The sequence below is a fragment of the Podarcis muralis genome, chromosome 10 (assembly GCF_964188315.1).
Source record: "Podarcis muralis chromosome 10, rPodMur119.hap1.1, whole genome shotgun sequence".
NCBI lineage: Eukaryota > Metazoa > Chordata > Lepidosauria > Squamata > Lacertidae > Podarcis > Podarcis muralis.
The window spans coordinates 70590985-70606182 of NC_135664.1; the positions used below are offsets into that span (position 1 = coordinate 70590985).

A 15198-nucleotide genomic window follows, 5' to 3' on the forward strand; every position below is an offset into this window, starting at 1 on the left:
CTCTCAGGGCTGGACCTCAGTGTCCAGGCAGAACGATGGGGGTGGAGACGCTCCTTCAGATATACTGGACCGAGGCTGTTTAGGGCTTTAAAGGTCAACACCAACACTCTGAATTGTGCATAGAGCTTTAAAGGTCAAAACCCAAATGCACTTGAGGGATTTGGGTCTTTTGGCAGGGAGTGGGGGGTGGCGGCACAGAATCAGTGTGTAGATGTCAGGGAACTGACATCAGAGCGAGAAGCGGAGGCAGGGCTCCCGAGCGATGCCGGAGAGGGGATCAGCATGGGGGAAGGAATTCAAGGTAACACCAATAGAGAAGAGAGGGAGATGGAGGAATTGGAGACAGGGCTCCAAGACCCTTCACCCGAAACTAGTGAAGAGAGCGCTGGCACGCCCCAGCCTTCCCATTACTTGCGCAGACGGGTTCCGCGCAGGGAAAATAGGAGGAGACTCGGAGTCAAACAGCTTTTATGCTGGAAGAGGTTCAAGAAACGCCCACTGACGGATTCTGCAAGTGACTAACAGGTCACGGAGGGCGAGCTCTGACCCTAAGCATGGTTGGGCAAGCAAGCTAACTACATCTCAGGCCATTTACGCACAAGTAACCGCTTACAACCATTACAGTAGATTAGGGCTGTTTCCTCAATATGTCCCTTGAGGAGTGAGCTGGGAGCCAGGAACTGGGAATTGTGAGATGCAGTCAGTCGTCATCCTGCTGTCAGAAAAGGACAGCGATATGAGGGTGAGGAAAAGACTCTGTGAAGCATGGATTGGCAGTGGGGTGCGCAGGTGTCCACAGAGGCCTTCATTGGCACCAACAGGGCCCTCTGCTCCCGCTGGAATTAGCCTTGAAAGAAGCATTTCCTTGTAGCCAATGGAAGAAGTTATACTTTGTGTGAATTTTGTGAATTTGTGAATTTTGTGAATATGTGAATTTTGGAATAATATCTACAACGAATTCAAGAAATTATTTAAATTTACTGTTAAAAAATGACCAGAGATTTTTTTATTAGGAATATTACCAATAGAAGTTAAAAACAACACAAGACCACTGTTTATGTACGCAATTACGGCGGCAAGAATACTTGTAGCAAGAAGCTGGAAAAGTGAAACACCACCAACAATAACAGATTGGCAGACACTTATGATAGAGTATCTCCAACTGGCAAAGCTGACGGGAAAAGTCAGGGGAGTTTTAAACCAGAAAACATACGGAGAATGGAAAAATATTTAAGGAATATATAAGATTATATTGCAAAAATGATACCATCTTAGCAGAATTAGAATGATACCTGCCAATAATAGATAAATGATACAAACATTATAGTGGGATGTATGAAAAAGGATATAAAACAAAATTGTGTGATAATACCATGAAAACAGAAAAGGTATAATGAGAAAGATTGGAAGGTTTTTTTTTTGCAAAATAAAATAAAATTATTTGATAGATATAATGTCATATAAATCTTTGGTCCCCCCCTCTATAATGTCATATAAATCTTTGGTCCCCCCCCCTTTATATCTTTTTTTTGGTCTTTGTTACAAAATTTTTCTTTTCCCCCTCTTTTCTTTTCTTTTTTTGCATTTAAATCTGAAATCCTTGCCTTTGCTGTATGTTTGTATCTTTGTATTTTAAACCAATAAAGATATATATTGGCCAGCCTAACCCAACGTTCTTTGTGCTCAGATATCCAGCAAGGAGATGAACAAGGTGGAAGGGCTTGTGGATGCAAAGAAGGCAGTACCCGTCTCCAGTTCCTCTGCAGTTCCCCTGATGGTTCAGACCCCTGAAGGACCCTGTGACCCACGGTGCTCAAAAGTAAGCCAGCCAGTGATTCAATACAGCAGGGTATCCCTAACTCCACCCCACCCCACCCCCCACCCCAAGGACCACGTGGAAAATTGCTGAGGGGAGATGGCAGGGAGCTTGGCTGCCTGTTGTAGCAATTGCAATGCACTGTGCTAGATGATGCATGGTTTTGAATTTGAATTTTTCTTGCTTTCTTTATTCTGCATTGCATGCATTTTGTTGTATTCCATGGAATTCTAATATATAAGATGCTAAAAGAAGCAATGATGATGCAATATCTATATATTGAAAAACAATATGAATTTTAGTCCTCTCAGGGCAGCTGTTTACCAGCTCCATCTGGTACGTAGGCTGAGACCCTATCTGCCTGTGGACTGTCTCGCCAGAGTGGTGCATGCTCTGGTTATCTCCCGCTTGGACTACTGCAATGCACTCTACGTGGGGCTACCTTTGAAGGTGACTCGGAAACTACAACTAATCCAGAATGAGGCAGCTAGACTGGTGACTGGGGGCGGCCGCCGAGACCATATAACACCGGTCTTGAAAGACCTACATTGGCTCCCAGTAAGTTTCCGAGCACAATTCAAAGTGTTGGTGCTGACCTTTAAAGCCCTAAACGGCCTCGGTCCAGTATACCTGAAGGAGCGTCTCCACCCCCATCATTCTGCCCGGACACTGAGATCCAGCGCCGAGGGCCTTCTGGCAGTTCCCTCATTGCGAGAAGCAAAGCTACAGGGAACCAGGCAGAGGGCCTTCTCGGTAGTGGCGCCCTCCCTGTGGAACGCCCTTCCAGCAGATGTCAAAGCGATAAACAACTACCTGACATTCAGAAGACATCTTAAGGCAGCCCTGTTAAGGGAAGTTTTTAATGTATGATATTTCACTGTATTTTTGGTTTCTATGGAAGCCGCCCAGAGTGGCTGGGGAGGCCCAGCCAGATGGGTGGGGTATAAATAATAAATAATAAATTATTATTATTATTATTATTATTATTATTATTATTATTATTATTATTATCTCTGACTAACTCTGTCCTTCGTTCTGCTAGTCCACTCCTTTTAAATTACTTCCTCTCTTCCCTGCCCGCCTTCTTGTTACTTTTCTTTTCTTATAATTTTATAATTTTATTTAGCATAACTATTACAAAATACAAGCAAACACATACATACATACATACACACTTCAGATAAGCACACACATAAAAAAACACAAAAGAAAAAAGGAAGAAAAGAAAAAGAAAAAACAAGGAGAAAAAGAACAAGAAGAGTTGGAAGAATTCTGGTGAGACAGTCCGCGGGCAGGCAGGGTCTCAGCCTGTGTACCAGATGGAGCTGATAAACAGCTGCCCTGGACACAGAACTGACCTGCGCCTCCATGGACAGCTGTGAGTCCAAAATGACTCCCAGGCTGCGCACCTGGTCCTTCAGGGGGCACAGTTACCCCATTCAGGACCAGGGAGTCCTCCACACCAGCTCGCCCCCTGAATGCAAGTTGTATACAGTGAATATGACATTTTTATGAGATGAGAAATGGGATGGGAAGAAAAATTATCATTCTATATTTATTTATACCTGCCGTTTCCCCCCGGATGGGAATAAGATGACCCCTGAAAAAAGGGAATGAGGAAGACACACTTATTAAGTGCAGCGTGGGCAGAATGGAAAGCTGTGTGAGCAACAGAGACGTTTGCAAAACTGGTGGCGAAAAACAGAATAGGTGAAAGGAGTTGAATAGAAAGGGAAATTGGACGGGCTGGGAGAGGGACAAAGACTGATACCAATTACGATGAAGAGGCAATTCAGTTGTTGGCATCCGTCTGTCTCGGGAGATGATAGGGCACATTCTAAGAAATGGGATGGAAAGAAGGAGGTTTGTCCGAGATGTAATTGCAGGGAAATTGGAAAGAAGAATATGCCGTTGCACAAAGCAAGTTGGGAAATGGAGATAAAGTGTAGATACAGGCAGCTGCCTACGGATTAAAATGCACGAGACCAAAAAAATGAGGGAGAGGTGGGCAGAGCAATCCTAATTATACGGAGGGTAAAATCATACATCATTGCTATGCCAGTGGAACAATCGCTGTAACGTAAATGTATTGGATGGGAAACTTGGGCCTGGGGTCTAATGCTTCTCTTCAAATATTTCCATTCCAGATCTCTCTAACTAAGAATTAGTTCCTGTGGTCGATTTCCTCCTCTTTCCTCCTAGTTCCCTTTCCTTTTGTGTTGCGTCTCTTATACTGCAAACCTGAAGTCAGAGTCTCATTAATACTTGAAGGCCACTCTGGGAGCCTTTTTTGGCTGAAGGGTGGAATAAAATAAAGGCCTAATAACAAAAACAACAATAATAATTGCTGTTCTCTGTTTGCAGGCGCAGAAAGGCGAGAAGGCAAGTATTATAACTTGATCAGGGTTTTTCGGGTTGTGGTTTTTGTTTGTTTGTTCTGGATTCACAATGTTTGGAAGCACCAGAGGCTAAACAGATAACCTGTTTACAGAATGCAGATTATGAATTAAGACTCTGGACTAGAAATATTTAGGATACTGTAGCTGTAACATTAGTTATGCGATCACCCAGCTGTTCTTAAACTGATCTGGGGAAACGAGTGCTCCTAAATACCTTTCCAGGCCCTCGCTGAAGCCATAAATAAATAATAAATAAATAATTTTTTATTTATACCCCGCCCTTCCTGGTTCAAAAAACGGGCTCAGGGCGGCTAACAACAAATTTAAAACACTTAGTTGTAAAAGCAGCATAAAATACAGTATAAAAACATGAATAACAATAAAATTCAAAGTTCAGAAATCAATTTAGGGGAAGTCCATCTAATAAGCATTAGATAATCCCCAGGGCTAGCTGGCTGAATTGGTCCTACTTGGGCCAGCAAGGAGACCAGGGGAGAATTAGCCGTGGGGTCTCAGAGCGGGAGATCTTCATAAAAGGGGAGGGGGAGGGAAGAGAAGGGAAATAAAAGATCAGGCTGAATTCAAATTAAAGGCCAGGCAGATTAGCTTTGTCTTACAGGCCCGACGGAAGGAGGTTAAATCCTGCAGGGCCCTGGTCTCATGGGACAGAGCATTCCACCAGGTCGGAGCCATCACTGAAAAGGCCCTGGCCCTGGTGGAGGATAGTCAAAGTTTCTTAGGGCCCGGGACCTCTAAACTATGGTTATTCATGGACCTTAAGGTCCTCTGCGGGGCAGACCAGGAGAGGCGGTCCCATAAATACAAGGGCCCTAAGAAGCAACAACAACTTCAAATGAGCCAGAGCCTGCACAATTGCCGATGAGGCAAGCAGCTTTTCTGCACAATAAATTACGCACTGCTCAAACGGAAACGTGGCTTGCAATGAAAGAGGCTGCAATGGAAAGCCCAGACAGTTAAAAGGATGGTAACTGGAAACCATCCTGGAGGGAAGAATCAGGTTCCATTGTGAGAGGCATTTAGGCAAAGGTTTGTGTTGCTGCTGTCAGGGGACAGGATCCCATGGGCTCCTTTAAAGCTGATGAGACAGATCTCGCGCCTCCTTCTGAGCAAATTCTTGCTTGGATTGAGCTGTCCCTGGCCTGACAGCCTGTGCTTTCAACTGAATTGCCCACAGGCCACCTGCTCTGAAAGGCTGATGCCGCAGAACTAATTCCTCCCATAAAAATGCCCTCGGTTCCTATGACTAAACATCAGTAAGTACCGTATTTTGCGCCCCATAGGACGCACCGGCCCATAGGACGCATCAAGTTTTTTTGGGGGGAAATAAAGAAAAAAAATTCCCCCCCCCCAGGCGCTTGTGGGGCCGGCAGCGGGGAGAAGCGCTCTTCTCCCCGCAGTCCGCCTTCAGACCAGGTCTGGGGACAGCGGGAAGACGCGCTGCGCCTCCCAGCTGTCCCCGGAGCTTGCAGGGCAGGCAGCGGGGAGAAGCGCTCTTCTCCCCCCCGCCCGCCTTCAGACCAGGTCCGGGGACAGCGCTGCGTCTCCCTGCTGTCCCCGGAGCTTGCGGGGCAGGCAGCGGGGAGAAGCGCTCTTCTCCCCGCCGCCCGCCTTCAGATCAGGTCCGGGGACAGCAGGAAGACGCACTGTGTCTCCCTGCTGTCCCCGGAGCTTGCGGGGCAGGCAGCGGGGAGAAGCGCTCTTCTCCCCACCGCCCGCCTTCAGATCAGGTCTGGGGACAGCAGGAAGACGCGCTGCATCTCCCAGCTGTCCCCGGAGCTTGCGGGGCTGGCGGCGGGGAGAAGCGCTCTTCTCCCCCCCGCCCGCCTTCAGACCAGGTCTGGGGACAGCGATGCGTCTCCCTGCTGTCCCCGGAGCTTGCGAGGCAGGCAGCGGGGAGAAGCGCTCTTCTCCCCGCCGCCCGCCTTCAGATCAGGTCTGGGGACAGCGCTGCATCTCCCTGCTGTCCCCGGAGCTTGCGAGGCAGGCAGCGGGGAGAAGCGCTCTTCTCCCTGCCGCCTGCCTTCAGATCAGGTCCGGGGACAGCAGGAAGACGCACTGCGTCTCCCTGCTGTCCCCGGAGCTTGCGAGGCAGGCAGCGGGGAGAAGCGCTCTTCTCCCCCCCGCCCGCCTTCAGACCAGGTCCGGGGACAGCGCTGCGTCTCCCTGCTGTCCCCGGAGCTTGCGGGGCAGGCAGCGGGGAGAAGCGCTCTTCTCCCCGCCGCCCGCCTTCAGATCAGGTCCGGGGACAGCAGGAAGACGCACTGTGTCTCCCTGCTGTCCCCGGAGCTTGCGGGGCAGGCAGCGGGGAGAAGCGCTCTTCTCCCCACCGCCCGCCTTCAGATCAGGTCTGGGGACAGCAGGAAGACGCGCTGCATCTCCCAGCTGTCCCCGGAGCTTGCGGGGCTGGCGGCGGGGAGAAGCGCTCTTCTCCCCCCCGCCCGCCTTCAGACCAGGTCTGGGGACAGCGATGCGTCTCCCTGCTGTCCCCGGAGCTTGCGAGGCAGGCAGCGGGGAGAAGCGCTCTTCTCCCCGCCGCCCGCCTTCAGATCAGGTCTGGGGACAGCGCTGCATCTCCCTGCTGTCCCCGGAGCTTGCGAGGCAGGCAGCGGGGAGAAGCGCTCTTCTCCCTGCCGCCTGCCTTCAGATCAGGTCCGGGGACAGCAGGAAGACGCACTGCGTCTCCCTGCTGTCCCCGGAGCTTGCGAGGCAGGCAGCGGGGAGAAGCGCTCTTCTCCCCGCCGCCCGCCTTCAGATCAGGTCTGGGGACAGCGCTGCGTCTCCCTGCTGTCCCCGGAGCTTGCGAGGCAGGCAGCGGGGAGAAGCGCTCTTCTCCCCGCCGCCTGCCTTCAGATCAGGTCCGGGGACAGCAGGAAGACGCACTGTGTATCCCTGCTGTCCCCGGAGCTTGCGGGGCAGGCAGCGGGGAGAAGCGCTCTTCTCCCCCCTGCCCGCCTTCAGACCAGGTCTGGGGACAGCGCTGCGTCTCCCTGCTGTCCCCGGAGCTTGCGAGGCAGGCAGCGGGGAGAAGCGCTCTTCTCCCCGCCGCCCACCTTCAGATCAGGTCCGGGGACAGCAGGAAGACGCACTGTGTCTCCCTGCTGTCCCCGGAGCTTGCGGGGCAGGCAGCGGGGAGAAGCGCTCTTCTCCCCACCGCCCGCCTTCAGATCAGGTCTGGGGACAGCAGGAAGACGCGCTGCATCTCCCAGCTGTCCCCGGAGCTTGCGGGGCTGGCGGCGGGGTCTCCCCGCCGTCAGCCTCCAAACCACTTCGGGAGACAGCGGGATGGCGGTGTTCCGCCTCCCTCTGTCCCCTGACCTTGTGGGGCTGGCGCTGGGGCTCTCCTGAAGCCTGGAGAGTGAGAGGGGTCGGTGCGCACCGACCCCTCTCGCTCTCCTGGCTTCAGTGAAAGCCTGCATTTGCCCCATAAGACGCACACACATTTCCCCTTCGTTTTTGGAGGGGAAAAAGTGCGTCCTATAGGGCGAAAAATACGGTACTTTCTGATAGTAGGAGCTGTTCTGCAGTGGAAAAGTCTCCCTCAGAGGTTGTGGTCTCTCCTTCCTCTACAGTTCTACATTTCTATGAATCTATTTTTTTTTTTTTTTTTTGCATATAAACTTTATTACAAAAAATTGGGGTATGCATCCCTGTTTAGGGAAGTTTTTAATGACTGGTGTTTTAATGTATTTTTAACCTTCTGTTGGAAGCCGCCCAGAGTGGCTGGGGAATAAACAAACAAACAAACAAACAAACAAACAAACAAATAATATTGTTATTTTCCATCCAAAATATACATAGATAAATAAATACTTGAATGTTGGAAATAACGTAAATTCATATAAAAAAGTAAATTACTAAGACTTCCCTCCACCCGAACGTGGTTCCTATATTTACTGCATATTAAGTAGTATCTAGATTTTATTACGATTGTATCACAAAATTAAAAGACGCCTGCTTCTTGGGAGAAAAGCAATGACAAACCTAGACAGCATCTTAAAAAGCAGAGACATCACCTTGCCAACAAAGGTCCGTATAGTTAAAGCCATGGTTTTCCCAGTACTGATGTATGGAAGTGAGAGCTGGACCATAAAGAAGGCTGATCGCTGAAGAATGGATGCTTTTGAATTATGGTGCTGGAGGAGACTCTTGAGAGTCCCATGGACTGCAAGAAGATCCAACCTCTCCATTCTGAAGGAAATCAGCCCTGAGTGCTCACTGGAAGGACAGATCCTGAAGCTGAGGCTCCAAGACTTTGGCCACCTCATGAGAAGAGAAGACTCCCTGGAAAAGACCCTGATGTTGGGAAAGATGGAGGGCACAAGGAGAAGGGGACGACAGAGGACGAGATGGTGGGACAGTGTTCTCGAAGAGACCAGCATGAGTTTGACCAAACTGCAGGAGGCAGTGGAAGACAGGAGGGCCTGGCGTGCTCTGGTCCAGGGGGTCACGAAGAGTCGGACATGACTAAACAACAACAAGATTGTATTTGTCCAATATATCCATATATCTGAAGAAGTGGGCATGCACACGAAAGCTTATACCAAGAACAAACTTAGTTGGTCTCTAAGGTGCTACTGGACAATTATTTTTATTTTTATATATATTTCAACTGCATCAGACCAACACGGCTACCTACCTGAATCTAGATCCATAATTTATGTCACTTTGCAGGAGACATTCGAAGCCTGCCAGAGATTTCAAATATTTGCAATGATCTTTTAAATATTGTCTATGTTTGTATTACATTTTTGGTCGTCATGGTTTCTAACTTCTCCTGTTAATCTTGCCATCTCAGCATATTCGAATAATTTTGTCTGCCAATCTGTTTTAGATGGTATCTTATCTCCTTTCCAATGTTGGGCTAGTAATGTTCCCACAGCTGTGGTTGCGTGTATAAATAGCATTCTCAATTCCTTCGGTGTATCTACGCTTATAATACCTACATTTCTATGAACTTATGTCTTTTCTCATTTTCCTTCCTTGCCCAGGGAGACCAAGGCCCACCTGGAGATGTGGTAAGTGATGATCCAGTAGGTTGGGGAAGGAGTTTTGTCTTTTTAAGGCCCACGAAAGAGACCTCACAGGCACAACGTTCTTTCTATTAGCACCATGCTTGGGTCTGTTGAGGTTGGGTTGAGATTCCTCTCTAGAACGGAGCTCCAGAAGAACCTAGGACTTCTGCTGCAGGGATGGAAAAGCTGAGCATCTCCAGATGTTGCTGATCTCCAGTTCCTATCAGCCTTGAACAGCATGGCCAATAGTTAGGAAAGATGGGAGATGTAGCCCAATGACATCTTCACAAATCACTTACTGTTGGGTTTTTTGACTACCTGCCATTCTGTGCAGCTTCACACAGAGTCAATTAAGCATTGGCCGAAAGCCAAGGATGACTGAGCAGAGAGGAGTTATCTGCCTAGAGATATGGGACCTTGGAAACAGCTCTGCAATTGGTTGAGGTCTCACACAGGCATGATGACTTATGACCTTACTGGCAGGAGTGGGTGTTGGTCAGTGTGGAGTCTAAGAGTCGTTTGGAGTTTGTTAAGAGAGAGCCAGCTAAGATCCGTATCTGTTCATGTACCGTATTTTTTGCTCTATAAGACTCACTTTTTCCCTCCTAAAAAGTAAGGGGAAATGTGTGTGAGTCTTATGGAGCGAATGCAGGCTGCACAGCTATCCCACAAGCCAGAACAGCAAGAGGGATTGATTGCTGCTTTCACTGCGCAGCGATCCCTCTTGCTGTTCTGGCTTCTGAGATTCAGAATATTTTTTTTCTTGTTTTCCTCTTCCAAAAACTAGGTGTGTCTTGTGGTCTGGTGCGTCTTATAGAGCGAAAAATACGGTATATAGTAACTTGTAGGTAAAGGTAAAGGGACCCCTGACCATTAGGTCCAGTCGTGGCCGACTCTGGGGTTGCGGCACTCATCTCGTTTTATTGGCCGAGGGAGCCGCCGTACAGCTTCCAGGTCATGTGGCCAGCATAACTAAGCTGCTTCTGGCGAACCAGAGCAGCGCACGGAAACACCATTTACCTTCCCGCCGGAACGGTACCTATTTATCTACTTGCACTTTGAGGTGCTTTTGAACTGCTAGGTTGGCAGGAGCAGGGACCAAGCAATGGGAGCTCACCCCATCATGGGGATTCGAACCGCCCACCTTCTGATCGGCAAGTCCTAGGCTCTGTGGTTTAACCCACAGCTCCCTTTAAGTAACTTGTAGAGTCTGCTGTAAATAATAAACACCTCTAAGTAACCAAGTTACTAGTAGCAGCGTCTTGTTCCTGCTTCATCCATCCTGCCTGCAACTGATTGCTTTCTGCAGCTCTGCGTATGCTCTGCTAAGGTCTGGCTAAGGTCCTGCAACAGGTCAGAGTTGCAAAACACCAATACTTACAGCCCTGCATTTTCAAATTATCTGGAAGGCATATCAGTGCTGTTGAATATGCAGGAAAGGACACCATACACTAAATACTGGGCACGGGTGGCGCTGTGTTCTAAACCACTGAGTCTCTTGGGCTTGCTGATCGGAAGGTCAGTGGTTCGAATCCCCGCAACGGGGTGAGCTCCCATTGCTCGGCCCCTGCTCCTGCCTACCTAGCAGTTCAAAAGCATGCCAGTGCAAGTAGATAAATAGGTACCACTCCGGCGGGAAGGTAAACAGCCTGGATTTGGTTGCTTTATTAATAAACTCGAACAACACCGGGCGGGTTGGGGGCTGCCAGGGTCCCCACCTTGCTGTATACAGTCTGTGTTGCAAATGCAATCGACTTCTAAAAAGCAGATGTCTTGACCTTGGGGAGCAGGGAGGAGAATGAGGAGGAGAACAGCATCTTGAATGACACTCCTTTTCTGACTTTCCTTTCCAGAGCTTCACGGGTCTTCGCACAGGAGGGGGCTACGACCCTTTTAGTTTCACCACCAAGGGGGAAAAAGGAGAGCGGGTAAGTGAGGGAACAGGCTGGGTTTTGCGTCAACACGTGGACGGGCCTTTTCTGTAGTGGCTCCCTGTTTGTGGAATGCTCCCCTCTCCCCAGGGAGTTTCACCTGGTGCCTTCATTATAGGTGCCTTCATTATATATATTTAAAACATTCCTCTCCAACCAGGTCTTTGGGCTGATTAATATCCTACAGCCTTTTAAACAGATCTGTGGAAAGGGGATGTTATTGTCTTGTTGTTTTGATTTAATGATTTGCTGTGTTTTATCTTGCATTCTGTTCTGCGAACCACCCTGAGATGTTTTGCCATTGAACTGTAAAGGTAACAGTGTAGCCTTATTAGACTTTACTGATTGGTAGGGTGAGCGTTGCTCCCAGAACAGGGAGGAAGGAGTCAAATGACATCGAGGTTTGGTTCAGAGAAAGAGTTTATTCTGCTCTGTGCATCATTGTGGTCAGGTTGTAAGATAAGACCCAGATGTGTCATCCCTGCTCCACTTTGGAACTGGCAAGGCCATTCATTAGGCGTCACAGACTGATAAGGGAGAGAGCTTTGTTTATACAGCTGTGTTCTTGTTATACATTTGCTCAAGAGCTCAAGTTAATGATTTTTAGCTAATGCACCCTTGGAGAAGGAAAAATGGGATTTTGGGGCCCGTTTCAGACTGACTGCACAGTCAGATTTTAGAATGGGAAACCCATTCCTTCAACAGCGTCCTTCAAAATGCTTCCAGCAGCAGCACACATTTTTCGCAAGAGACTCCCTTCCATCTCAACTCTGCTGTTTCCCATTGATATTTAGGGACTTCCTGGCAAAGATGGGATTCCTGGATTGCCTGGCAGGCCTGGACGAACTGGTCCCCCTGGTTCCCCTGGACTCATGGTAGATATTTGGGTCTGAATTGAAAGTACCTTCGGAAGGTTTGCCTTATTGTCTCCAGTCTTTGTAACATCCACTATTCTTTCTCTTTGTTGATTGACAGGGTCTCCCTGGCATTCAAGGGGATCATGTAAGTTGGTCGTATGACCCCTTTTCCCAACCAGTGTCCTGCCCTCCCAATTTTTTAAAACAAGCCTGTTAGTCCCTTGGGTGGGCATTTACAGGTTTCCTGCACATTTGCACCGTCTTTTTGCATGTGACCGTTGAGCACCTCTGATTGACTGAGTTAAACTAAGTTACAGATAGGTAGCCGTGTTGGTCTGCCATAGTCAAAACAAAAAAATTTCCTTCCAGTAGCACCTTAAAGACCAACTAAGTTAGTTCTTGGTATGAGCTTTCGTGTGCATGCACACTTCTTCAGATACACTGAAACAGAAGTTGCCAGATCCTTCTATATAGTGAGAAGGTGGGGAGGGGTATTACTCAGAAGGGTGGTGGGAATGGGTGATTGGCAGATAGCTGTGATGAGCCTGTTGACGACTCTTAACGACTGCAATAGGTCTTACAGGAAAAAGCAAGGGGTGAGAAGGTGAAAAATGGCTTTGTCATGTATAATGAGATAAGAATCCAATTGGATTGCTTTTTCCTGTAAGACCTATTGCAGTCGTTAAGAGTCGTCAACAGGCTCATCACAGCTATCTGCCAATCACCCATTCCCACCACCCTTCTGAGTAATACCCCTCCCCACCTTCTCTCTATATAGAAGGATCTGGCAACTTCTGTTTCAGTGTATCTGAAGAAGTGTGCATGCACACGAAAGCTCATACCAAGAACTAACTTAGTTGGTCTTTAAGGTGCTACTGGAAGGAATTTTTTTTGTTTTGAGTTAAACTAAGTCAAGCTGTGTCTTTTTATGCTTGCTTATGGGGGAACCTCTGGCAGTGCTTGGCCAGACTGGAATGCTTGGGGAGCGTCGATACAGGATGCTTGAAGTCTGGTTTTTATGAGGGAAGGAAACATTGTCTGGTTTTGTTTGCTGTCGAAACCAAAAGGAGATACAGTGAGACCTCAGTTTAAGGACAGTCCTGTTTACAAACAATTCGGTTTACGAACGCCACAAAACCAGAAGTAGTAGTGTTCTGGTTTGGGAACTTTACCTCAGAATCCGAACGGTGGAAGGGCACTGGCGGCGGGAGGCCTCATTAGGGAAAGCGTGCCTCGGTTTAAGAACGGTTTCGGTTTAAGAACAGACTTCCGGAATGGATTAAGTTAATAAGCCGAGGTACCACTGTATGTGGAAGACACGCTGAAGGCTGAGTAGAGGTCCCAGGAAGTAGGGAAGTTATGGGGAGAGAAATTAGGGTTGGCCTTATTGTTAAGCACAGTGAGGTGGTGGTGCAGACGGTGGTCTTTCAGAGCCCTCTGGCTGTAGACTTCTGTAGGAGAAGCCATCTTGAAGTAAGATTCATATGCCATCCAGTCAGCTTCTATGCATGGAATGGAGTTAAAGGCCCCATCTTGTCCCTCACCTCAGGCAGTGCATGAGATCTCTTGGTGCCTTCAGATTCTCTGTTTCTGCAGGAACCTAAACCTCCATCCTTTGCTTGGTGTTCTAGGGCCCTCCGGGATACCCAGGACCTCCAGGGCCAAAAGGAGATAGAGTAAGTTTCCTGTATGCCTTTTAAATCCTGATGACACAATTGATGTGCGTGTGACTGTGCAAACCATCTTTCTCTGCACGAACCTGCCTGGACCCTAAGATCATCATCTCAGGCCCTTCTCCATCTCCAAGTGTGGGACCAAAGTGTGGAAAATAAGTAGTTCTTGTTGGTATCCAACTGTCTTGAGAGACAATGGGGCGTACCTCCAGGGGTGATGCAAAACCGCTGCGTTAGCAGCACTGATGTGACTTCCCTAAGGCGCAAGTTCTCGTGTCATTTCAGAAAATGCAGATCAGGGCTGAATCACAAAACACTGTGAAAATGCTTTTAAAACAACGTTTTAAAATATATATTATATATTGAATTTCCCATAAGCTCACCATCGCCCTCTCGTATCGCATTTGCTTTTGTTTTGTTTTTAATTTTTTAATAAATCTTTATTGGTTTAAAATACCAACATACAAACATACAACAAAGTTAAGTATAGCAAAGTTAAATACAAAAAGAAAAGATCATCACAACGTAAAAGCAAGAAGAAAAAAAAAAGACAAAAGAAGGGGGGAAAGAAATGAGAAAAAACCCCTCAAAGATTTATACGGCATCTTGTCTATCAAATAAAATTTTCAGCATGAAACTTCCAATTGTTCTCGTTATACTTTTTCTATTGTCATGGTATCGCACAGTTTTATTTTATATCCTTTTTCATACATTCGACTTAGGTATTTGTTTCATTTAATTATTGTGTCACATTTGTATAATGCACCTAAAACATGACATTTGCAGCTATATAGCTGAGTCACAGGTAGGTTTGCCTTAAAATGTGAATTGGTTCAAATTTCTTCCCTTCTCCTTTTTTGCCGTCTTGGGTTTCTTTGGTCTTTCCCCATGGAAATAGACCTGTGATCTTCCTGATTAGCAGCATGTAAATGCAGCATCTCCTCTTCTGCAGGGGGAATCGGGATATGTCCTAGGAGGCATGGAGGTCATTCCAGGGCAAAACGGATTACCTGGCCCACCGGTAAGTAGGAGCAAAATATTCTGTCCTCCTTAATATTTCTATTACTTGACCCTTCACCCCAATACATCCTGTTTCCTCTAGAGGTTGGACATGGCTTTGCCCAGACTCTGAATTCAACACAGTTTACTGAACTCCTCTCTCTCCTCCCTCTGACTCTGAGCCCTAGGAGAGTTTATTGCTTCCATCCCTTGCTGGTGGGTCAGATGCCTCGTGTATGGGATGAGAAGAGGCTGCCGCGAGCAGCATGGGTAGTGATGGGGAGCCTCGTAGTGCAACGGAGGCTGTGTTGCTGTTGGGTGGTTGCCAAGAGCAGGTCAGAAATAACTCACGCAGGATCCGTGAACTCTTTATTCAAAGGAACAAACTGCTCAGGAGGCCAGGCGTCCAGTTAGCACAGCAATTCCTCCCAATAGATCTTGCCCCAGTGAGGCCTTCCCACAGTTGCCTAAGTCTCCTCCTCTTCTCCTG

At 47.9% G+C, this 15198-nt stretch overlaps 1 protein-coding gene across 1 annotated transcript in view; it reads left to right on the top strand.

Annotated features, from left to right (window-relative positions):
- The window catches only part of LOC114605525 (uncharacterized), a 231287-nt gene that overhangs the window by 73250 nt on the left and 142839 nt on the right, over window positions 1-15198 (top strand). The window contains exons 22-29 of the mRNA XM_077935611.1: window positions 1688-1819; window positions 4181-4198; window positions 9225-9251; window positions 11102-11176; window positions 11974-12054; window positions 12155-12181; window positions 13668-13712; window positions 14662-14730. Of these exons, the coding sequence (XP_077791737.1) occupies window positions 1688-1819; window positions 4181-4198; window positions 9225-9251; window positions 11102-11176; window positions 11974-12054; window positions 12155-12181; window positions 13668-13712; window positions 14662-14730 (474 nt within the window). The remainder of the gene's footprint in view (window positions 1-1687; window positions 1820-4180; window positions 4199-9224; window positions 9252-11101; window positions 11177-11973; window positions 12055-12154; window positions 12182-13667; window positions 13713-14661; window positions 14731-15198) is intronic.